This window comes from Dermacentor albipictus, chromosome 2 (genome assembly GCF_038994185.2).
Source record: "Dermacentor albipictus isolate Rhodes 1998 colony chromosome 2, USDA_Dalb.pri_finalv2, whole genome shotgun sequence".
Lineage (NCBI taxonomy): Eukaryota > Metazoa > Arthropoda > Arachnida > Ixodida > Ixodidae > Dermacentor > Dermacentor albipictus.
Window position 1 is genome coordinate 86,443,741 of NC_091822.1, and position 24,317 is coordinate 86,468,057.

Below are 24,317 nucleotides of genomic sequence, written 5' to 3' on the forward strand. Positions count from 1 at the left end.
GACGACGGCACCATGGGCGCTACTTCAACTGTTTAATAAGGGCGAAACCACTTGACATATATAGCCCTCCAAAGCACTGCGCATGCGTACAAGGCAACATGGAGTACAAAGTTTTATCAGAGTAAGCACGATAGAAACTTCAGCTCAGCCTCGTAAAGAAAAATCGATGTATCACTAACACAGTTCAGACCCACTTTCTTGATGTAGAAGGCTTCCAATGTTTCACGCGATGTCTGATGCCTGCCTCTATCCAAAATGCTCGCATCGCGGAACCGTGGAAAACAATCGGTGCAAGCCCTGCAGTGATCCACACGTCGCTCACCTTCATTATTTTTTATGCCTTTTGCATGTTCCCTAAGCCACCGTCATTTACACAACGCCCCGTCTGTCCAATGTAGGATTTCCTGCAGGCCAGAGGAATTTCATATACGACGTTTGTGGCACACATTACGAAACGCTGGCCATACTTCTCACAGCCAGGCATTTGGCTTTCGCAAGTTATGCGACGGCTTAGCTGGGCAAGCTTTTGGGGAGTGGAGAACACCACCGGTTCCATACATCCATATCCCATACATCCATAAAGTCACGCACAGCCTGAAAAAAGTGGCTAACCGGTATAATTTACCGGTGGTGTTCTCCGCTCCCTAAAAGCTTGCCCAGCTATGCCATCGCATAACTTGCAAAAGCCAAATTGTGAAAGCCAGCAGTGAAACTGCTGGAGACTTGCGGGCAAGCGAGGGCGCCTCCTGTAGTACATTGCACTGCAGACTTTGCCACCAAATGCAATTTTTTTTCGAAGAACTCGCTCAACTTTTTTTTGTTTATTACTCTATTCATCTCCCTTATGTATCAAAGGATCTTACGTCAGTCAAGGTAGTGTACACTCTCTCCTGACTCCCCATTCACTTTATTTCTGCCTCTTCTTGTGCCCCCCTTGCTTTTCCTACTCTTGTACACCACTCGCACCCTCAGCACCACCCTAGGTGATTCATTTCACTTGCACCTTACTCGCCTGTTTTCCCACCTTATCACCTTACTACCATAGGTGACTTTAACACCCCACGCAAGGCCTTGCACTATTGGAATAACACCCCCCAAAACACTCATCTAAGTACTCCTCTTGACCATTCTTTCCTTTTGGACTCAGACTCTCCCACCCATTAGGGTAACACAATTCGAGGAAATAGAATCCCTGTTCTCATGTTCATGCATAGTATCTTAACAGCAAAATGTAGCAACGCCCACGTTTCTCAAAAGTGTCTATGAGCAGGGTGCACAAGTGAGCTGGTTGGCAACTTAGCATGGTGAAGAAACATCAGAAAAAATGGCAGAAAAATGGGACAAAAGCTAGATTACATGAGATACCATGCTAACAATGGATGTTTGTTTACAATATTCATACCAGATAGCAGGTGAAAAATTAGTAACAGGGTAGGAAAACTGAACTAAAACCACCCTTGAGTGCACGTATCTGCTGTTAATCTCTTAAGATGTGAAACCTCTTTTTTGCAAGGAACGATTGATGGTGTGCTTATTCATGACGATGCCTTCCTATTTGGCACCTCTCGAACCTCATGCGTATTTTGGTCTCGGTAAGTGGCTAAAATTCCTATGCTGATGCAGGCATTTGTGCATGCACTTCTCTGACTGCATAGAAGCAGCCACAGGATAAGGGCACTTCATATACCATGTCGTTCTTGCAAGAAATGAAGCGTGGTGGCTGCAGGCGTTGCTTTCTATACCATCCTTCACAATGTCATTGCCAATCACATCACCATCTAGTCCTACTCAGGTTCACCAGTAGATATACAAAGTTGCCATTGCTTCTACTTCAGCTGCCACCCAAACAATCAGGCTAAATGTGCACTCCTCTTTGTCCACCACCTTTAAGGGCAAACCCGTTCCACAATGCTATTGCTAGATTGTAACCCCAGCCAAGTAGTGAACTCCCTAAAAGCACTAATTTGATGGCAAAGCTTCTTTGATTGTCTGGAACCATTCTGTGACAAGGTGAAAAAAATTGTACACCTCATGCACTGCAGGCCTATGTGAATCGGAACTTTGTCTTCAGGACATTCTTTTTCTACCTTGCTTTAGCAAAAATTGAAGTTTCATCTGCCGTTACCACGGGCTGATTACGAGGCATGTCGTAAGGGGGGACTCTGAAATAACTTTAACCACCTGGGGTTCCTTAACATGCACTCAAATCTAAATGCACAAGTGTTTTTGCATTTCACACCCGTCAAAATGCAGCTGCCATGACTGGGATTGAACTTGCGACCATGTGCCCACCTCTGCAATGCCTCAGCCACTGCTACTACAGTGGATCTGTTTCACTTTTGCTACCAGCTCCCTTATTATTGTTACTTTGTTGGCGAGACCTAAATCTTACGCTCGTAACACCTTTATACAGAAAACAGTGCAAATTGCTTTAAGCCTCCCGATCAGTGTCAGTAACAGCTGCTTAACTGGGTGCCCATATCACCACTAAAGTAATCCTAACTCAGTGTTGCAGCAAGGAACTTAACCTCGGCACTGGGATACCACATACTGGCAAGTGTCGGCTTTCCCATCTCTACTTCTCCCCTACTTTGTTGCAGCACTTTCATCATTCTATGTTGCACTGCTCCGGATCGTGCCATTCGCCCGCAACAAAGACCGTAATGTGCACGCAGAGTGCCACAAGGCTCATATCTTCTTACTATGAGCATTTCATCCACACTCATCCAAATTGCTATTTCTGCTACACTGACGTTGGCATCTTCATTCTCAATTCTACCCTGGTGTTTCTCTGAAACCCCCTGTGCTCAACCATGAGAGGGAAGTCCTCTGTTTTACTGACGCCATGCTTGCCGAACTACACACTGTCATAGCTGCTTGCCTCCGTGTTCCCCCATCCCACTTGGCCTGCCTATCATTTTCATGGATTCCATGACTACATGGTGACTCCTCTTACAAGCTGAACTTCCTACTTTTCTTGTAAACTCTCTCCAAACTAGTCTTCTCACACTTGTTGAGATTGTGTGGTTACCTACCTGATCAGGCAGCACTGTTGGAGAATGCAGTACCTGTCTGATACTCTTCACGATGCTCCTAAATTTACTGTAACCGAGCCTACAAGATCTTAAACCTTCTCCAATTTCTGTCCTGCCCTATTGACTTAACCACTGTGTATTCCCACCTCTACAGCCCAGCCTTTGCCGAGCGCAATGCGCCCTTATGGAATGAGACAAGCTCGGTCAGGCTTTCTTTTTCTCAAAACATCTTCACACATTCATGGAAGAACCTCTTCTCTCATGCCACAGCTACGGTGGTCATCCTATTGGCTCTTGCACAATATGGTAGTCAAATGGGATTTGGCTCTTGCAAAGCATGAAGTACTTTGACATTGATTGGCTTGTTTAAAAGGAAAATTGAAGTTGTTGAAAGGTTAAAAAACAATGATGTTCATGGGATAAAATGAATACAGAGCTAACTGGTAGATAGATATAAAAAAAAATTGAGAAATAGTACACTGAACAACTGTTCAGATGCTCAAAGTCCCGCTTGTCGAAAAGGCATTTGTTGGAGGCCCAGAGATCCATGTTACGTGCAAGGCATAGTGTCTTGTAACCTGTAATATCATTTACATTTTCTGCTCAGTCAACTGTTTCAAGTGCAGTACAGCATTTTTGTGAGTGCCAGCAAGTAATGAGAATACAAAGTTACTTACTGGCATGTTTCGAAGTTGGTCTCACCATTCACTGGCAAGCTAAACGATTCACAAACCTATGGATTGGGTGCATACTTGTTTGCAAGTTAGTCACAAAAATATAAATGCAATAAATAAACATGTTTTCCTGTTTCCCAACCACATCACGTTTCTGCTCTCCCAGACCTTTCAGCTGTAGTCTCCACATAGCTTTTGTCTCCCATTTGTAAGTCGGCGCGACCATGCTGATCATTAGTCATAGTGGCCACAATAGTCACCTCCTTATCATCAATTTGTATGCTACTACCTGCAGCCCCAAAAAAGCACAGGACACAATTGGTTCAACAGCAGCGGCGGTTACTGTCGGAAGACCCGTAACTATTTGTGCAAACATCAACTGTAGACGACTGCCATTTTCTAAAAAGGGTTGAAGCTGGGTGCTCTAGTGTGCATTTTGGCCACATGATGAAAAAATTAGTGCGACCCCACAACAGTGTCTGTGGCATAGCATGCATACAACCACCTTCGTTGACTCTGGAAAGACCACCGTCTGGGAAAACGTGGAGGTCACCACTTACAGTAACCAGTGGCGTAACAATGGTCCTGCCTTCCTTTTCATGCTGCCTCCTTAACGTCTACCAACCTACCCCTATATATGGCTTTGTTTGACTCTTGCCAGGTCCATGCAGGCTGAGCAGCACCTGGCCACCTTCATTGCTGATGTGATGAGAGGTTGCGCAACAGCACCTGGGACTGAGGTACCTTCCCACAAGTGCTGCTGTTATTTCTTAACAATTTGTCTCCCTCTCTTTTCTGTAGCCACCTTCAACTCCAGTCGCACCTATAGTGGCGTTTCGTGGGACACTGATTACGTGGTGATAGCAAAGTAAAGAAGAAGCGACACAGCAATCCTCTTTGTCCTCATGGAGCCCACTTCCCATAGGCTATATTCTGCTCGGGGTTATGTAACCATGAGTAGTTCAAGCACTTCTTTTCTACCTACTGATCTTGCGTTCTCGATCTACAACAGATTTAGTGATGGCAGTGAGATCTCAAGAGGAATAAAACATTTCAACTGTGATGAAACGTGGAGGGACCCATCAAAGTGACATCATCAGACAACATAGCACCATTGGTGGATTGCAGCTTGTTTGGAACGGCACTTGAGAGGCTTGCCAAGTTTTCCCATATCATTGGCAGTATGAATGCCTGCACAGAAGATTTAAGGCCTTTGTAAGTGCTGTCAACGTTGATAACCCACAGAATGTTCGTGTGTTCTTGACATGCTTCACCTCACTGCAAGTATACCAATAATACCACCAGAGTGCTACAGAAGCACTACAAGCTTGTCACTGTCACATAATGATACAGCTTCCAATGGCAGCAATCAAGGACATACCAAAATTATTAGGAATTTCTTCTTGAACTAAACAAGCTAACAGCAGCATGCAAGTTCAGAAGTTTCCTCAAAAGAGCTCTCAAAATCAACTAATATTGGCCCTTTGCAGCAAGGACGTCTCATGTCATCTGCTGTATCTACCGGACCATGAGGCGACGTGAGAACTGGAACAAGGCATTGCTTAAAAAAGAAGCCAGCGAATAAGTTCACACTAGTGACAACAGTGGAGGCTGCTGCTTACAAACTAGCGAAGTTACACAAAGAGGTGCACTTACAAAGGACCAGGAAGATTTTTCATGTCTGACAACGAGCATTTTGCTGAGGCATGAAAATTTTTGAAAAGTCACTGTTTCAAAAATTGAACCAAGGCCAAACTGATTAAGATGTATTGGACAAAACTCGCATTTTGTGGACAAGAAACAGCACAGGCAAAATTGTTAGCACTGGGACATAACCAAAGAATCAAGACAGACATCTTTTGTAGTAAACCAGCATATCAGTGAGAAGGGCTTAGCAGTCTAACATTGTAAAGGGAATTTTGGAGTAGTGTTCCAAATACCGAGCCTTTCGCAATGGTAGTGCACTTAGTCATGTAAACTCATTTCCTGTAAAGGTTCAACATTGCGTACAAGTTGATGTGTATACAGTGCACTCTGCCACACCTTGGTACTCGTATTAACTCAGCGTGAGTTGGGCTTGAAGATGTCAACAATTGGACATGATTGGTTGTCAAAAATAAGATTGGACTGGTTGGAATTAATGTCTGTAAGGCTAGAGTAGTTCAATGTGCCTTGCCACAAGTTCAAAAGGAATTGATGTCTTATATTGCAAAGCACAGTCATTAGGTCACACCCCTACTAATTGTGCCGAGGAAGGTGACTTGCATGGGTTTTACTGTAATTAGAGGGTGTCTGTTAATTTCTGTTTAGAAGTGGATCATTGCCCACTGTATCTACCATAGCACTGTTTTCATCGCTTTCATCTATGGTTCAGGATCTCTCCTAGGCCTACCTTCCAGTTTGGTTTGATGGGTGAGCCCAGGATCTTCTGTGGGGAACTCTCTCACGTTTGTTTTGATTTCGGAGAACATGGCGAAACATGGCGCTGTGGCCCTGTTCCATGTTATCATGAACCACATTTTGCAAGGCATTCCGGACACTACAGGCCCCACACGTAATGCGTAATTTCAGATAAAAAAAATGTGAGAATGCTATAAAAGAACAGAAAGAACACTTCAGCGGCTACAAGTTCGTGGAATTTGTGTTAATGCTTCATGAGGCGCAACAGTGGCAACAACCTCGCTGTCTGATAAGTCAAGATATGTTGACACATTACTGTCCACGTCTTGGAACGATTCTAACTACACAGCCTCGGTATTACCTAGTTGCTCCAACAACTCTGTCAGCACGCTGTCACAGTCGTTTGCACTCTCTTTGTTTGCGGCATTCCTTGCCTGCACAACAAACTTGAACGAAACAGTTCTCCACTGTAGTGGAATCCACCAGCTGCCACGAGTAGGCTAGGAGGTATATTGCACCTAGCATGTCGATGCAGTAGTGCTTGTCGCACTCCATTGCTAGCAGCATTCTGGACAGCAAGTTCTTCCTGTATGACTGCTTGACTGAGCTAATGATGCCCTAGTTGAAGGGTTGTGCAAGCACCATGGTATTTGGCAGACAAGAATAAGAATCAGGTTGCGCTCAAGTTATCCAGCACAATGTGTGCGAAAGCGTCGTTGAGCACAAGGATAACTTTTTTTTTTTCCCCACAAAACACTGGTCCAGGAGCCGCACATATTCCTAGAAAAGCTTTACCGTCATCTAGGCCTATGTGTTGTTGCTTCTGTACATGACACCCAAGGGCAGTTGGGTGCCTTTAAAGCACCTCGTGTTCTCATACCAGTCGATAACAAGCAGTGCCAGCTTTTGGCCTCCTGTTGCATTGACCACGAAAGCGACTGACAGCCTCTCTTTGTCACACTTGCCGCCAGCGCAGTTTTTGTCTTTGAATGCCAACACTATTTTGACCCTATGAAAGAGTGCCGACTCGTCCATGTTGAAAGCGCTTTCCATGGCATAGCTAGCTAGAGTTTCCGGCAGCGGCCCATTCTGCCATTCTGCGGCACCTTCGTAGTACACGTGTGCTGCCTCTCCGCACACCACCCTCGCATTTATGCTGTGGCATACTTTAACCATTGCTAGCCAACCGTTTCTGCAAGGAAAGTTCTTGCAGTTCAGTTGGCTAGCAAATATTTCTGCCCTTTCAGCAAGCAGGGGGCCATTGACTGGTAAGTTCTGCACCCTGGATTTTTATGCGAAGCATATTACGAGGGCTCAACCCAGCTCCTCAGGCGCGGCGGTGACCATGAAATCACGTGACACCGTGACGTCACAACAGAGGAGAAGTGGCTTTGGCTCAACTCTTGCAAGACGGGCTGGGTGGGAATCGAACCAGGGTCTCCGGAGTGTGGGACGGAGACGCTACCACTGAGCCACGAGTACAACGCTTCAAAGCGGTACAAAAGCGCCTCTAGTGAATGCGGTGTTGCCTTAGAAACGCGCTGTTTCTAAGGCGTGCGTCTCTTGCTCAGGCGCACATTTCGTTGCCGCGCCGAACGCTGCTTTGCTCGACGCTCACCGCGTCCAATGCGGGGCGCGTAGTCGCTGCCCTGTAGCCCATTGTCTTACACCCCTTGGCGGGTCGACGGGAATGCTGTCGCGTTCCACTCTTGAAGGCGAAGAAGTAATGCATGAGTTGTTTCTTCGTCTAGCCGAACCAAATATAGCCAAGCAACAGCAGTTCACCAGGCTAAACAGTGGTTCAACAACTAAAATAAAGGCTAGTATGCTTCGCATCCTGGGCTTAACCTTACCTAAGCCACAGCCATTTTTTTCAGCCACAATCTCAAGGCCTCTACAATTTCAAGAAAGGCTGATCCCCTCAAGTGGCACCTCTTGATGCTCTATGCAGCACCGCTCCTTAGCTTTTCTCGGGCTTTCCATTTGCTGCAAACACTTGTCAAAGACAGTCCCTATGTACACGTAACGGCGGTATTCATTGAATTGTTATTCCAGTTTCAATGCTATGAAGGATGTTCAACTTCTCCTTCATGCTGAGCATGTGATTCTTTTGTCCATTTAGTTTGGCATGACTCTGTTTCTCCAGACAAAACCCAGCAAAAGGTTCAATCGATGCTGAACCGATGAAATATGCAGTCACCACTGAACCACCACGAACGACACCACATTGATGACACACGTGCAATAGGCAGCGCTCGATTAACTCGATCTGGTTGCAAAGCAGCAAAAGTATGGACAAGTCAGAATGGAAGGTTGAGGGTTGCTACGATGGGGCTATCAGCTACGCCACGCTATTTGCACTTGGCAACTCGACCTAAAGGATAAAGCCCCATCACCGACATGGCGTTGTTGATACAGGGCGTCGATCAATACTTGCGAGCACTGGTTTAATTTTGGTTCCTGCATTGATTTTCATTTTCAGTAGTAACACACAGGCTACAAGCCCTCATTGCGGCACAAACTGCTGTTCGCCACACTGCGACTTAGTGAAAATGGTACTCGCTAACCAGTACGCATTCTACGAGACACTACCCCACCCTGTAAGCGGTCAGTCAATACATTGGTTTGAATGGGGGCCCGGCCAGGGAAGTGTAGCAACTGCGTCTTAACCGTAACTACATTTTAAGCCGGTACGTATTAGCGAGGTTTTACTGTAATGGTTCAGAAAGCTGTACCCCCTTGAGCGATACGAAACGGAACACTGAAACTGCCTTCGAGAGATCACAGTGGCTAAATGCAGATGTCAAGCACAAAAGTGATCAATGACACCGTATGTTTAATTGGAACACTCCCTGTTAGAAACCGACACATCAGATTGGAATCCATGCATCATGAGTAATTGTTGCTTAAACACAAAATGAATTCAATTCGCTTCTGGCACTATATATTTCGTTCATATTCGCTTCAGTCTCAGGAACTACACTTTGCACAGCCCTACCGTTGTGCATGCTCACCTGCCTAAATTTTTGAGAAATCTCAAAGCACTTCTGGATCTTTTGAACTTCTATGTGGAGTTTTTGCCCAAGACAGAAGAGAGAGAGAGGGAAAGAAGAAAAGCAGAGAGGTCAGTAAGACGCAAGTGTCTGGTTTGCTACCTTGCACGAGGGTTTGGGAAAAGGGCGTTAGAAAAGATGGAGGAGGAGCAACACTACTTATGTCATTGCGCAACTTGCTGCGCAAAGAAATCGTATGGAGATATGAAGTATGGAGATTATGAAGATGTGCAAATATTGACGTATTGAAAAACATGTGACATACCTGATTAATTGAAGCAGGCTAGGTGACTGTGACCAGAACCCGGTGACTAGAACCAGCAATGCACTCCCTCACCAGAGCAGGATTGGTGACCCTGGTGCAGTATTGGCCACAACCTCCTATATGAATACAACAATGTTCAAATCAAGAAAAAGAAATGGGCATGGGCAGCACATGTAATGAGGAGGGAAGATAACAGATAGTCATTAAGGGTTACGGAGTGGATTCCAAGGGAAGGGAAGCGTAGCAGGGGGCAGCAGAAAGTTAGATGGGCGGATGAGAATAAGAAGTTGTCAGGGATGACATGGCCACAATTAGTACATGACCGGGGTAGTTGGAGAAGTATGGGAGAGGCCTTTGCTCAGCAGTGGGCATAAGCAGGCTGATGATGATGTGACTGTTTGTCACCGTCTCATTTCAAAGAAAAATCATCATCATCAGTAGCATCGTATCATGTCGTTTGACACACGAAGTGGCATGGGCGCTACGTATCGTCTATATGTACATACTTTGCATTGCGGTTCCATTATATTTCACCAGTGTCCTGACATGTAGCATTTAAATATAGTAGTTGCATGCTGCATCAAGCTGGACCTCGTTAACTCAAGTAGGCTAGGTGACTATTTGTCACCACCTCTTTCAAAGGGGATGCCAATAAACCATCATCATCATCAACAGCATTGTATCATTCCATAGGTCAAGGAATGCGACATGTGTGCTGCGTAGTCTGGGTACCTGTGTTTACTCTTTGGCACACATTGTGGTGCCTCCTCGTAAGGAATGAAACGCTGCTGAAGAAGCAAATCGTAGAGCCAGGCCCACGACTGCTACCAGGCAACGTCGGGCTCAGCAGACCTTTGTGGAGAGAGCAGGATAAGCCCGAGTTCGCCGTCGACGTCGGGCAGACTGTTCTGATCGTTCTCGTGAAAACAATGCAAAGAGACTTTGCTGTGAAGACCCTGTAGTGTGTGGTGCCAAAAATGGAACTCCTATGGAGCCGCTCGTCCAACATAACGCTATGACTGTGCTGCGTGTGTCACGCATGCCTGCGACTTTTTTCGTACCACTTGACTAGACTAGACTCCGCATTTCCATACATTGTATGCATGATTCCAATGAATGTACGCACTGTACGCTTCACTTGGATGAGTGCTTGTAGCCTGTGCGTTACGAGAGAGATGAACCTTTGCATTTTTTGCTTGCTTTGGGGGCATGAGCCATTGCTAATGAGGATAGTTTTTGTACCATTGGATCGGCGATGCATTCTTTTTTTCAAGGCCATCGGGGGTGTGAGCCACTTAAGGCTTTTGGCTTAAAAACAAGTGATGCCACTGCCCGAAAATTTCTGCGCTAGCTGGCCATGACACCACAGATTTTGATAGCCTCTCCTCTCTTCTAGTTAATCATTTGTTAGTAAAAATAGGCTGCATCATATTGTTAAGAAACTGAAAACTATGCTTAGCAAGTTTCAGGACCATTTTCAGGACCAAAATGGCTAAGAAGGAAGGAAATGCTTCAAAATTCTCGACGTTGCTTGGGCATACCAGCACAGAGGTTTCAGCACTTCAGGAGTAATTGCCCTTTTTCTGCTACATTAATGAAAATGTGATCATTGTTACCCGATATAGAGTTGCTCATTTAGTTTTCGTTTAATGTGCTTCTAAACCAAGTGCACTGTTGTTCTGTCCCAATCGGAATGCAGCTGCCATATTGAATCTGGTACTCACATGCAGCAGCACAGTGCCATATGCACGGCGCCATAGTAAGCTATGCAGCTTTAGCATAGCATAGCACAATGCAAAGCATAGCATAGCAAAGCACAATGCACGGAGCCATAGTAACCTATGCAGCTTTAGCATAGCAAAGCACACTGCGTTGCATAAAGCCTGTTTCCGAAAGTTAGTTTTACCTTAGTACGATTGTGCCATGCGGTTAAGCATACGCAAATGTAGTGCGGTGAAGCAAAACAAGTGTGGGAAGGGGCAATTCTTATGGGACACATTATGTTGAGACGAAGCGCAAAAAAAAAACACACAAAAATAAAACACGAGGACAAGAGAAGGAAACGAAGACGCAGCGCTAGTTATGTAGTACCAAGTAGCCCACCAGTCTGTTCTCTTGAACACAGTATGTATTTCTTAATTATACATGCATGGACCCGTCATCTCCTGTTACAGTAGGAGCACCAATATGCCTAATAAGTGTTCTAGCAGGCCATCAGAGCTATTTCGGATGTGCCTGTGGCGATTTCAACCCATGAGGGCAATAAAAGAGATGCATTCTTTTTCACGGCCCCTAGGGAGTTTGAAAAATCGGACGTTGACTACAACTGACCAAGAGGATGCTTGAAATAGACCGTGGGGCGAACGCGCGGCAGAGGGAGGACGAGAACACAAAGGACCTACGCATTGAGGAATGAACAGGAAAGGAAGCATGCCATCGCTTCTTTCAAGGAGCTTCAGCTCAAAAAACAAAGTGGTGGCTGACGCCGAGATGCAGGTGACCATCATCCAAACCAAATAAACACTTAAAAGCAGTGAAACGCAACATTGAGGCGTTGTGCGCTGGCTGTGTTGAGGTTGACTTTCCAGCTGCTGAGAGAGAATCTCACTTGTTACAAAGTTCGGGCCTCATACCAATGAGCTTGCGATAAGTTGATAGGAATAGCTCACATTTGAATATATTTGCTTCTGTATGCATCTCCTTTTTATTCATATTTGAGAATGCTCGACTCAATTTGCAATGGGTTTTACCATTTTTTCGAGGATATCTTATTCGCTGTGCATTTTACTAACACCTGCCTTCTGTTTTCTTTTGGAGCAAAACAAACGCTGCTCCTTACTATTCAGACTGGATTAAGTAGTTTTTTTTACCATGCTTGCTAGAGAGTGAAAGCTTTGGGCGACATGGGTGTCAGCCCATCTTTACGTAAAACAAATTTCCGGGTCACTCACGAAATTTTGCAAAGGCACTCAGGGAAAACCTGGAAAACTCGGAGAATTTGGAAATGTCAACTTGTTAGACACCCCGATTTGACTTATTGTCCTGCGCAACAATGGTGACAGCTTTTAGAAAGCAAACAGGAGGCTGGTTGCAATGGTAGCTCTATGGTAGAGCATCACAAGCATATTGTGGAAGATGTTGGTTTGGCTTTCCCCTGCGGCAAATTGTCTTCCTGTCTATTTGCATTTTTTTTATTTTCTATGCTTCACTTGACAGGAACAGTTAGCTTCCCCCTGTCCTCTTCCTGACTTCATTGTCTGTTGACTTCGTATGGTTGTAACAAATGGAAAATCGAGCCCTTAGGTTTCCCATTAATGTTATGGCTCATTTTAGACTACAGAAGTGATTCAGATGTGTCGGGCAACAACAGTGGCATAGTAACCACACATGCACTGAACACTGCAGGCGAGCAGTAGACCTAGCAGCGAGACCCTGTCCCTCCTGCTGTCCGAGGCGTCGCGACATGGCTTAGACGCTCCTCAGCTACGCCAGAGCCTGGAGAGCCTCGGTCTGGACAGTGCCCGTGCAGCCACCCTGGCCGATCGCTGGCTGGCATCATCTGCTGCTGCGCCACAGGTACCTGTGTCAGCATGCACTTTAATGAGTATTCCTGCATTATTTTTATTCAGACCTGAAGCATAACAATTTGCTGTTTATCTTTTGTGTTATTTTGTGTGTCAGTTGCAGAGTTCCAAGCCTTGCAATGAACTGTGCTCCTCAGAGGTACATGTGACAGCGTTTTGTGCACATCTTAGCGGCGTGTGTGTGCATTTGCACTGTGTTAAAAGGCTACGTAACAGGTCGATTTTCATGCTGTAATGAAAGCCATTTGGAAAAAGCCTTCACTTGAAGAATTGTTGGTCTCATTATGCAATCTTCAATCACCCTTTAATGCTGTTTTTCGGAAATTCGTGCCATACTGAATAAGTGCGGCCTATGTTCTGGGAGTAAGTTTTCTGGCTCAAGGGCCGGTGGTCACACATTCGTGACAATTTTTGACCGCAAACAGGTGATGCCACCTAGGAACAATAGCGCGAGTCTGCCAACCATTGTTTGCAGCCGCCATCGGCAATGTGCTCACACATGCAATGCCAACTATTTTCTGCAGCTTTTGTGAGCATAAAGAAAGTCGGTTTGTGGTTCCAAAATTTTCTTTCAGTAGGTTCATCATCATCATCATCATCAGCCTGGTTACGCCCACTGCAGGGCAAAGGCCTCTCCCATATTTCTCCAACAACCCTGGTCATGTACTAATTGTGGCCATGCCGTCCCTGCAAACTTCTTAATCTCATCCGCCCACCTAACTTTCTGCCGTCCCCTGCTACGCTTCCCTTCCCTTGGAATCCAGTCCGTAACCCTTAATGGCCATCGGTTATCTTCCCTCCTCATTACATGTCCTGCCCATGCCCATTTCTTTTTCTTGATTTCAACTAAGATGTCATTAACTCGCGTTTGTTCCCTCACCCAATCTGCTCTTTTCTTATCCCTTAACGTTACACCTATCATTCTTCTTTCCATAGCTCGTTGCGTCGTCCTCAGTTTGAGTAGAACCCCTTTCGTAAGCCTCCAGGTTTCTGCCCCGTAGGTGAGTACTGGTAAGACACAGCTATTATACACTTTTCTCTTGAGGGATAATGGCAACCTGCTGTTCATGATCTGAGAATGCCTGCCAAACGCACCCCAGCCCATTCTTATTCTTCTGATTATTTCTGTCTCGTGATCCGGATCCGCAGTCACTACCTGCCCTAAGTAGATGTATTCCGTTACGACTTCCAGTGCCTCGCTGCCTATTGTAAATTGCTGTTCTCTTCCGAGACTGTTAAACATTACTTTAGTTTTCTGCAGATTAATTTTTAGACCCACTCTTCTGCTTTGCCTCTCCAGGTCAGTGAGCATGCATTGCAGTTGGTCCCCTGAGTTACTAAGCAAGGCAATATCATCAGCAAATCGCAAGTTACTAAGGTATTCTCCATTAACTTTTATCCGCATTTCTTCCCAATCCAGGTCTCTGAATACCTCCTGTAAACACGCTGTGAATAGCATTGGAGAGATCGTATCTCCCTGCCTGACGCCTTTCTTTATTGGGATTTTGTTGCTTTCTTTATGGAGGACTAGGGTGGATGTGGAACCGCTATATATGTCTTTCAGTATTTTTACATATGGCTCGTCTACACGCTGATTCCGTAATGCCTCCATGACTGCTGAGGTTTCGACAGAATCAAATGCTTTCTCGTAATCAATGAAAGCTATATATAAGGGTTGGTTATATTCCCCACATTTCTCTATCACCTGATTGATAGTGTGAATATGATCTATTGTTGAGTAGCCTTTACGGAATCCTGCCTGGTCCTTTGCTTGACAGAAGTCTAAGGTGTTCCTGATTCTATTTGCGATTACCTTAGTAAATAGTTTGTAGGCAACGGACAGTAAGCTGATTGGTCTATAATTTTTCAAGTCTTTGGCGTCCCCTTTCTTATGGATTAGGATTATGTTAGCATTTTTCCAAGATTCCGGAACGCTCGACGTTATGAGGCATTGCGTATACAGGGTGGCCAGTTTCTCTAGAACAATCTGCCCACCATCCTTCAACAAATCTGCTGTTACCTGATCTTCCCCAGCTGCCTTCCCCCTTTGCATATCTCCCAAGGCTTTCTTTACTTCTTCCGGCGTTACCTGTGGGATTTCGAATTCCTCTAGACTATTTTCTCTTCCATTATCGTCGTGGGTGGCACTGGTACTGTGCAAATCTCTATAGAACTCCTCAGCCACTTGTACTATCTCATCCATATTAGTAACGATATTGCCGGCTTTGTCTCTTAACGCATACATCTGATTCTTGCCAATTCCTAGTTTCTTCTTCACTGTTTTTAGGCTTCCTCCGTTCCTGAGAGCCTGTTCAATTCTATCCATATTATACTTCCTTATGTCAGCTGTCTTAAGCTTGTTGATTAACTTCGAAAGTTCTGCCAGTTCTATTCTAGCTGTAGGGTTAGAGGTTTTCATAAATTGGCGTTTCTTGATCAGATCATTCGTCTCTCTCGATAGTTTACTGGTATCCTGCCTAACGGAGTTACCACCGACTTCCATTGCAGACTCCTTAATGATGTCCACAAGATTGTCGTTCATTGCTTCAACACTAAGGTCCTCTTCCTGAGTTAAAGCTGAATACCTGTTCTGTAGCTTGATCTGGAATTGCTCTATTTTCCCTCCTACCGCTAACTCATTGATCGGCTTCTTATGTACCAGTTTCTTCCGTTCCCTTCTCAGGTCTAGGCTAATTCGAGTTCTTACCATCCTGTGGTCACTGCAGCGCACCTTGCCGAGCACGTCCACATCTTTTATGATGCCAGGGTTAGCGCAGAGTATGAGGTCTATTTCATTTCTAGTCTCGCCGTTCGGGCCCCTCCACGTCCACTTTCGGCTATCCCGTTTGCGGAAGAAGGTATTCATTATCCTCATATTATTCTGTTCCGCAAACTCTACCAACTCCCCCCTGATATTCCTAGTGCCTATGCCATATTCCCCCACTGCCTTGTCTCCAGCCTGCTTTTTGCCTACCTTGGCATTAAAGTCACCCATTAGTATAGTGTATTTAGTTTTCACTCTACCCATGGCCGATTCCACGTCTTCATAGAAGCTTTCGACTTCCTGGTCATCATGACTGGATGTAGGGGCGTAGACCTGTACCATCTTCATTTTGTACCTCTTATTAAGTTTCAGAACAAGACCTGCCACCCTCTCGTTAATGCTATTGAATTCCTGTATGTTACCAGCTATACTCTTATTAATCAGGAATCCGACGCCTAGTTCCCTTCTCTCTGCTAAGCCCCGGTAGCACAGGACGTGCCCGCTTTTTAGCACCGTATATGCTTCTTTTGGCCTCCTAACTTCGCTGAGCCCTATTATATCCCATTTACTGCCTTCTAATTCCTCCAATAGCACTGCTAGACTCGCCTCACTAGATAACGTTCTAGCGTTAAACGTCGCCAGGTTCATATTCCAATGGCGGCCTGTCCGGAGCCAGTGATTCTTAGCACCTTCTGCAGCGTCGCAGGTCTGACCGCCGCCGTGGTCAGTTGCTTCGCAGCTGCTGGGGACTGAGGGCCGGGGTTTGATTGTGTTGTTCATATAGGAGGTTGTGGCCAAGTACTGCACCAGGGTGGCCAATCCTGCTCTGATGAGGGAGTGCGTTACCGGTTCTGGTCACCGGGATCAGGCCACACTCCAGGCCTGTTTATGCAATTTTATCAACACGCGGATTTTTTTTTTTTTTTAATCCGGTGGAAAATTGCCGGCACCGGGATTCGAACCACGGACCTCTTGCACGCGAGGCGGGTGTTCTACCTCTACGCCACCTCTGCAACCTCAGTAGGTTACATCCCAGAGATTGTGAGGGGTGTGTAGTGAGCTTGAGAATGCAGTTAATTCTAGCATTACTGCCTTGGCTAGGGCATGCCACAAATTCGCAACATTCAGCATTTGCAGCACTAATCAGCTCTAGCAACATTTGTTCAAAAACCAGGAAAGTCCTTGCTTTTTGGCAGGTAATAGATGTTAGGTCTTTCTACGGTGGGAAGGGGCTCCACGCATGCTTTCTGCTGGAGGATATAAGCGATGGCAACTGTCTAAGAGGAATAAGAGCAGTGCGAAGTCGGTGCCTGTAGCAAGCAGTAGCATAGCATAGCAAGGAATTTTTTTTTTTTCTCTGAGGTGAGGGTCACACATTAGACTGCGGTAGGGGGCATGGTAGGCAGGTGTTGTTACAAGTCATTTTGTACACGGCACCCCTTGTACACACAACTTTCAGGGGTAAGGGGGGTGGCACAGAGCGATGGGAAGGCACATGCTTGATGTGCCCAACCCCCTGCTATGCCACCTCCCTGTAGCGTGCATTAGCACTGGCTAGCTGTCAACAGCACATGCCAGCCATGCAAGGGACCAGGGTGCAAGGGAAGGGATAGAAAATTTATGATGTATGGAAAATGCAATGTTCACCTCTATCTGAATAGAAGTGTCAACTGTTTTCACTATATTCAAGAGTCATAGGTTACAAGAAAAAGTCGTAACACCTATTCATGAACTATGTGATCATCTTAAGTGTGAAATAAACAGTTTTGCACAAGTCAAGCCAGAAACTGCCTCAGGCCAATTTTTTTCTTGCGATATGTGTGATACATTTCTTGGCCTTAGTACCGGACATCGCGAATTCGCATCATACCCCAAAGTTCATAGGAATTTCAGTCATCTGACAAAATATTTGTGGAATTCGATTGTGAGGTCTAGATGAAGTTAAAATTTCCTTCAAGAACTTGTTCTGCCAGGCCTTTAATAATTTAAGCAAAAAAGGGTTAATGTTTACATATATCGATTCCTGCTTCTGACTTAATAGCACTTAAAATGAACCTTGCTGTTCGTGTTTATAATTTGTACATATAGGAAGAAAGTTGTCTGCTACAATAGACCCATCGAGTAGATGAAGCAGATTATTTTAGTACGAAAACCTTCTTTAAACATGCTGTTGTATTGTTGTATTGAAAGAAATGCTAGTGTCAGGCATATGCTTATGCATTGTTCATGTACTGAGAAGCATGCTTCTAAATTGCTGTTTAATGGAACACTGAAAGGAAAAGTTATTCCATCTCTATCTGTAAATTACCATTCTGCAATACCAAAAACAGCCACTCATGCCACAAGAGAAGGTATGACAAGCTAGGCACAAAAACAAGACAGGAGGCTATGGCGCCGTGAAGTTCCCACACCAATTTGCCATGATGCCATGCATTTGGCGGCGTCTCCTCAGGACTAGTTAATTCTCTTAGTGGTAAAGATGGAGCTATATTTTACTATAAGTGAGCAAGAGGCTGAACTTTGCCAGTTTCAGCAACTTTTACTGAGCCACAGTGGCCAAAACTTTATAGGTTATGCGTTGTAGAAACAAAAAATGTAAATAAATAAATACAACCAGAAAGTTCGGACATATTTGTGATAAAATTAATGGCCATTCCGGTGCCCAGGGAGTCAGTTTCAATGGAATAAATACAGTGCACATTGCCCGGATTGGTCAGTGTGAAACCTGCCCAACTGCATGCGTTCTTGTGGGGACTGTGCGGTTATCACAATACTCTACTTAATGTCCCTTTAAAGGGGCACTGCAATAATTTTGAACATAGTGTTGCGGCTCGATGTGGCATTTGGGCCAGGAATACACCAGGCCCACTGATGAGTACATCCGGTAGTAGGAATGAAAGAAGAAGGGTTCATTTTACATTATTTACACTGTCTCCAGATAGGGAAGCTCACTCCTTGTAAGAGCGTACTAAATGTCTGAGTTCACATCAGGGCACATCGGCACACCCACTACACCATCTCCGCTTTTAATGCCGTCGTCTTCGCTGAGTGACCAGACTAGGGGATCTGATGACTGTATCGCGGCCTATTGCAACCGTCAAATCACTCACATTATCCCGCCCATGATATCGTACCATTCCGCCAAACTCCGCCTCTGATGTTGTACCTTCTCCTTCGCATACTTAGCAGCCTGGGAATACAGGGTCTAAGTTGTTCCCTTGGTAGCATTCAATGTTGGCCCTTTTCATCAATTACATGTAGTTCAGGTTCTCAGGTTCAGGTAGAGGGGTCTTTTGTTGACCCGTTAACAGTTGGTGTCAGCGCTGCGTTGACCTCTGGATTGGCGCTTATAAATGGGTGGGGCTGCCTCGTGGTGAACGTCTAATTAATGCCCTTAGCCGTGTTGAGACGTAGCAGTGGTAAGAAATTAACAAGCTGTAGACACTGCTGCTGGGAACATGCGAGCAAAATATTAGTCTCCTGCGTGCAGCAGGGAGCCAACAACCTCTCATAATAGATCACTTGCACTCTCTTGTGGCTTTTGAGGCCCCGTCTCTTTTATTTATTTGCTTACTTATTTATTTATTTCCAATACCCTCAGGGTATAAATACGTTACAGAGGGGAGGGGCATACATAGTAAAAGTGAACACGAAAAATAATAACGAAAGGAGCGAAGCATTATACAGAATGCAGTCAACGACTGAATTTTCGGACATGCCTGATATTTTGGACGTCTTCGCGGCACTGCCACGAGCCCCATAGAATCAATGTATAAGGACATCTGAAGTTTCGGACGCTCGAACCTCCTGCCGTCCAATTTTCCGGACTTTTTGACGCAACGGAAGGTCCTTTGGATCCTCGCGCAGCGCCCTTGTGAAGGAAATCGACTTGCAGCCGAAGCATATCACCGCTTTGAATTACAACTAGCCGAATCTAGCCATCCCACACCGATTTGGTCTGGCCACGCTGGCTATGTTCATCGCTGCACTTTTGCCTCCGGCGGAGTTTCCGGAGCGGCGCCATTTCGTTTGTTTGCGCAGGCCACGTTTTGGCTAGCGTGCTGTGTGGTTGTGCTGTTGTGTCAGGTGTGCTCTGCGACACTAGGCCTAGGTGCTTCGATGCTCGTCAGCGAACTCCACTGTTCATAACTTGAGGATTTCGCTTGCCTTCGATGGCCTCCACTCCGTCTTCGTCGTCCTCGCCGATGGTATTGAAGCGCAGAAAGCAGTACCATTGGTTAACGATGGAGAAGAACACCGCCATTATTAAGCAAGTCGTGAGCACATGTACATAATAAACCGGCAATCGGCTGCATACACAGTTTTTGAACGCCTATTTTTATAGCCACTTCACTGATGCTTTGGCAGGGTTTCGGAAGCCTGGTACTTCGCCCTTTACCTCTAGATCCGAGAAAAAAAGAAAAGAGGTGCGTTTTTTTCCATGCATTCATTCTTTCGGCCTGCCTGAATTTTCAGATGTTTTTACGTGCCCTAGAGGGTCCGAAAAATTGGTCGTTGACTGTAATTACATACTGCTGTAAACTACACATGACAAAGTAATGTATCCTACTACAATAAGTTCGATAGGGCATTTTTAAAGGGAGTTAGATCGGCTGTATCCGTTATAAAGGCAGGTAAGTGATTCCAGTCCCTTGCGGTTCTGGGGACAAATGATTGTGAGCCTGCAGTAATTGAAAAATATGGTGTGTCAACCTTATGGGGATGATCACAAGCCAGTGTGAGATGGTGCTGGTATGATTAACAAGGATCGAAGAGCGGGTTTGTGGTAGTACGTTTTGTAAAGAAGACAAATGCGTGACTGGTTTCTACAGTTGGCTAGGGAAGGAAGCTCAAGAATAGCTTTGATTTCTGTGATGCTGGCATTGCGATCATACTGTATTTACTTGCGTAATGATCGCACTTGTCAAAAAAATTGATGCAAATTTAGGGGTGCGATCAAACGCGGGTTAAACTTCCCGCGAAAGGAAATTTTTTTTCATCCCGCGTTTGCTGCGGGATGACAACAGGTCAACAAACAGGTGGCTGCCGCTGTATGTAGTGCGGGACACCAAAACAAAGATGGCGGCTGGCGGAACGCGCCGAATGTGATTTTTTTTCTTCTCTCGAGTACATTACGTGCATTGAAACAGTTTCTTCCATATCAGTAATGAATAATATCGTTAATATCGGCAAGTTTGCGGCAATAACGTAGCCATGTCCATTTAGAGGAGACAGAAACAGATGGGCGCGCTTAGCTGCCAGTGACATAGAAACACATGGCTGGCATGCTGCAGAAACTGCGGCATCTGTCTTCACTACTATCCTAATATGGCATGTTTCCGCTAAGGGTGGGCGAATATCTTAGCTGTGTTACAAGCGTCAGCATATGAATAGGGTACACTTCTAACGTATCAGTGTTAACGTGGCTACTATTGTTGCCGCTCGCGATTTGTTGTGTGCCTACGAGTGCAGATAAGAAGACTCGAAAGGCGCCTTTTTTGTTGTTGTTGACCACAACCTTTATAAAGCCTACACATAATAAAGGCAAGTTTTTCAGTACCTCTTTTTGTGATGGAGGTGCAAAACGTGATGAAAGGAATGAAATGGGGCATCTGCTTAAGAATGTTGGGTGCATGCAGACTGCTTGGTTTGTCTTGAAGAGTCGTTCGCGTAGCATTCGACAGATGGTAAGCGCGATCATTATTAGTGAGACTTGGCACACGACATATGGCTGCGGCAAGTTCGGGGTGCGATCATTACACTGGAAATTTAAAAAATCGAATTTTGACGACAAAATTCAGAGGTGCGATCATTACGCGAGTGCTATCATTATGCAACTAAATACGGTAGTTAGCTGAAATAAAGTGGGTGGAGCGATTTTGCACTGCCTCAATGCCCTGTATCAATATTGGCCTCGAGCTCCACCACTGGAAAAGCTGGCGCCACCGTCGGCGTGACGTGCTAGGAGGGATCACGTGGGCATAGCGGCCGCGTCGGCTGCTTCGGGAGCGCCGAAGCGAGCAGAAAACGAGTTTCAATTCCCTCGTACACTGCGGTCCTCATTTAGTGGCGAAATTTTCCCGCTTCGAGTGTCTCCTTTACAACGTTTAAAAGCACTGCAATAGGTAGTGGCTGCCTTTGAAGGCGCGCAACATGGTAGGCTGCTGCTCGGTGCCACAATGGCGGATGTACGCAACGGGGCCCGCAGTCAGCCTTATTCACACGTAGCCGCAGGACAAGCTGCGGGAACTTTGGCTCGCGTAATATAAAACCGGCAAACATCGGCTACAACTCGGGTATGCAGCAAGCGACGCGAGGAAGATTTCTGCTACGGCGCCCGGTCTGCGATGCTCTGAAAACGCGCAGTGAGACGCTCGCCTGCCTCCGCTGCCCGACTAATGTCATGACGGTTTGGTCTATGAACTTGTCGATGCTATAGATACTGGCAAGTTGAGTGGAGTGGAAAGGCAGCGGTAAGAAGCACATTTTAAAAAAGCATGGCATATGGTCATGTTTGTGTAATGAATTAATGCATGCACTGGATTACAAAAAAGGAGCAGCGGGAAAGTGCACGCTGAGAACACCGATAAACATACAGTGCGACGCAACTCGAGAAATAATATTGAAAGGTCAAAGAATTTAGAAGAAAAAAAAAAGATTGAATCGTCGCGACGGTACAACACAGTCCCCGTAGGCGTCGAAGTCTCTACAATGAAGTTATTTTTGAACAGCTCTGATAACACCCACGCAACAATGGTTGCTTGTATACTGTCAAATGCTCATATTCTGCGGCCTAAAGCTCATGGCATGGTGCGAAAACGCCCGCGCGGTGAAAGCGAAACAGTGCGCGGACAAGCATCCAGACGCGCCGGTCGCTGGGAATCTGCGCGATCACTGCATTGAGGCTTCGTTCTATTACGCTCCATTTAGTTATACAAACACTATAAGAACATATTTCACAAAGCTTGCTCTCAGCGTTTACCTACCTTTCACGCAAGAAGCCGGTTCGGGAGACTCCATCGCGGCGACCGCGCGCAGTGGCGTTCACTGTACGCATTCGGTAAAGAGACAGCGTCTGTAAACGATTGTGTGCTTTCAGTTTGCCCAAGATTATTATTTAGACGGTAAAAAACTCTCGTTTCGAAAGTACTTACAGAAATGTCCGGGAGAGCTCGCGCGTGGTGTTTTCAGTGAGCGCTGACAGCAAAACCTATGAGGAGCGTGCCGCCTGATCCCTCACTACGCCAGCGAGGCGCTTCCGCTAGATGGCGACTCCGTAACTCCTCGCCGCCAATAGAGTGATGTTAAATTCCACACACACAAAGCGTATTCAAGCTGGGGCCGAACACAGGTTGTATAAAGTAACAGTTGAAGTGACAGCGGGTCAAGGTAAGCATTTTTCAAGTAACCTAAGGTTTGGTTTGCTTTAGCTATTAGTCAAGATGATGTTTACGTGATAAGTCATTCCATATGTGAACACCAAGCTAGCGATAAGAAGCTGTGGTTTGCCGAAAGTTAAGAAGGTAAAACGGAAAGATAACATCACGCCTAGTTATGCGCATGCTTTTGCATTTAGCATCGTTTAATTCCATGTCACTGAGCACGTGCTGGTGGGCGAGTTGGTTATACGTGATTACAAAGGCGCCAAATAAAAGAACAGACGAAGGAAGGAGACCCGAGACTTGCCTGCCCGGTTGTCTCATGTCTCCTTCCTTCGTCTGTTGTTTTATTTGGCGCCTTCATTGTAACTTGAGAGGAGACGTTCAGTTGAGGTGAAACAGAAAAAATAAACATTGTGCTCTTCATATCTTAATTCTTATAACGTTCTTTCCAAAAATTTCGTACTGTATTATATTTGTTGAAAGGCATCATACTCGTCCTAATGTCTTTCATAGGTTAGAGAAGGTGTTTCAGGGCCCCTTTACGTTGCAGCAGTTCACTCAAAATGGCACCTGTAGCTTTAGGTATCTAAGATAAGTCTGAGCACTAACATCTCCACATGTGTCAAAAGGTATTTCTTCAGGGTCTCAAATCCGACAACATTGATGCCTTCAGGTAGCATACGTGGGTTTATTGACCAGTTGTCTTCACCCTAAAAGATCACGTTCTGGTGACGCCTGCGGCAAAAAAGACGTTCCATGTCCTCCGCCAAGGTCTGTGAGTGGTGGTGCTGGCTAACACTCCCAGGGTTCTACTAGGACACATAAACACTCAAGAAAGTGGATGGGAAAATGACGCCGCGGTAACTCAATTGGTAGAGCATCGCACGCGAAATGCGGAGGTGGTGGGTTCGATTCCCACCTGCGGCAAGTTGATTTTTCATCCACTTTAATTTCCATTAATTTATCGTTTCTTTATTTCATTTATTAAGCACGGGTAATTTCCCCTATGTTGTTCTTGGTGTCAGTGTTTGTTGGCTTCTTATGACTTCATTATATTTTGTCACGTACTTGTTCAGCGTCATCTAAATGCACTGCTGAACATACAAATGTGCATTTTACTACAGGCTTATCCACTCTTAGGTTGAACATGTGAGCAAGTA

At 45.5% G+C, this 24,317-nt stretch overlaps 2 protein-coding genes across 3 annotated transcripts in view; one reads left to right on the forward strand and one right to left on the reverse strand.

Annotated features, from left to right (window-relative positions):
- Positions 1-9,544, reverse strand: part of LOC135900994 (meso-2,3-butanediol dehydrogenase-like) — a 387,488-nt gene extending 377,944 nt beyond the window's left edge. Inside the window, exon 1 of the mRNA XM_065430620.2 lies at positions 9,428-9,544. The gene's annotated coding sequence lies outside the window, so the exon portion shown is untranslated. The remainder of the gene's footprint in view (positions 1-9,427) is intronic.
- The window catches only part of LOC135900937 (COMM domain-containing protein 7-like), a 34,328-nt gene that overhangs the window by 6,597 nt on the left and 3,414 nt on the right, over positions 1-24,317 (forward strand). The window contains exons 2-3 of one of the 2 annotated variants that reach the window (XM_065430545.1): positions 4,371-4,449; positions 12,833-13,003. In XM_065430545.1, the coding sequence (XP_065286617.1) occupies positions 4,375-4,449; positions 12,833-13,003 (246 nt within the window). In that variant the 5' untranslated portion in view covers positions 4,371-4,374. The remainder of the gene's footprint in view (positions 1-4,370; positions 4,450-12,832; positions 13,004-24,317) is intronic. The other variant, XM_065430544.1, reaches the window with a different exon arrangement.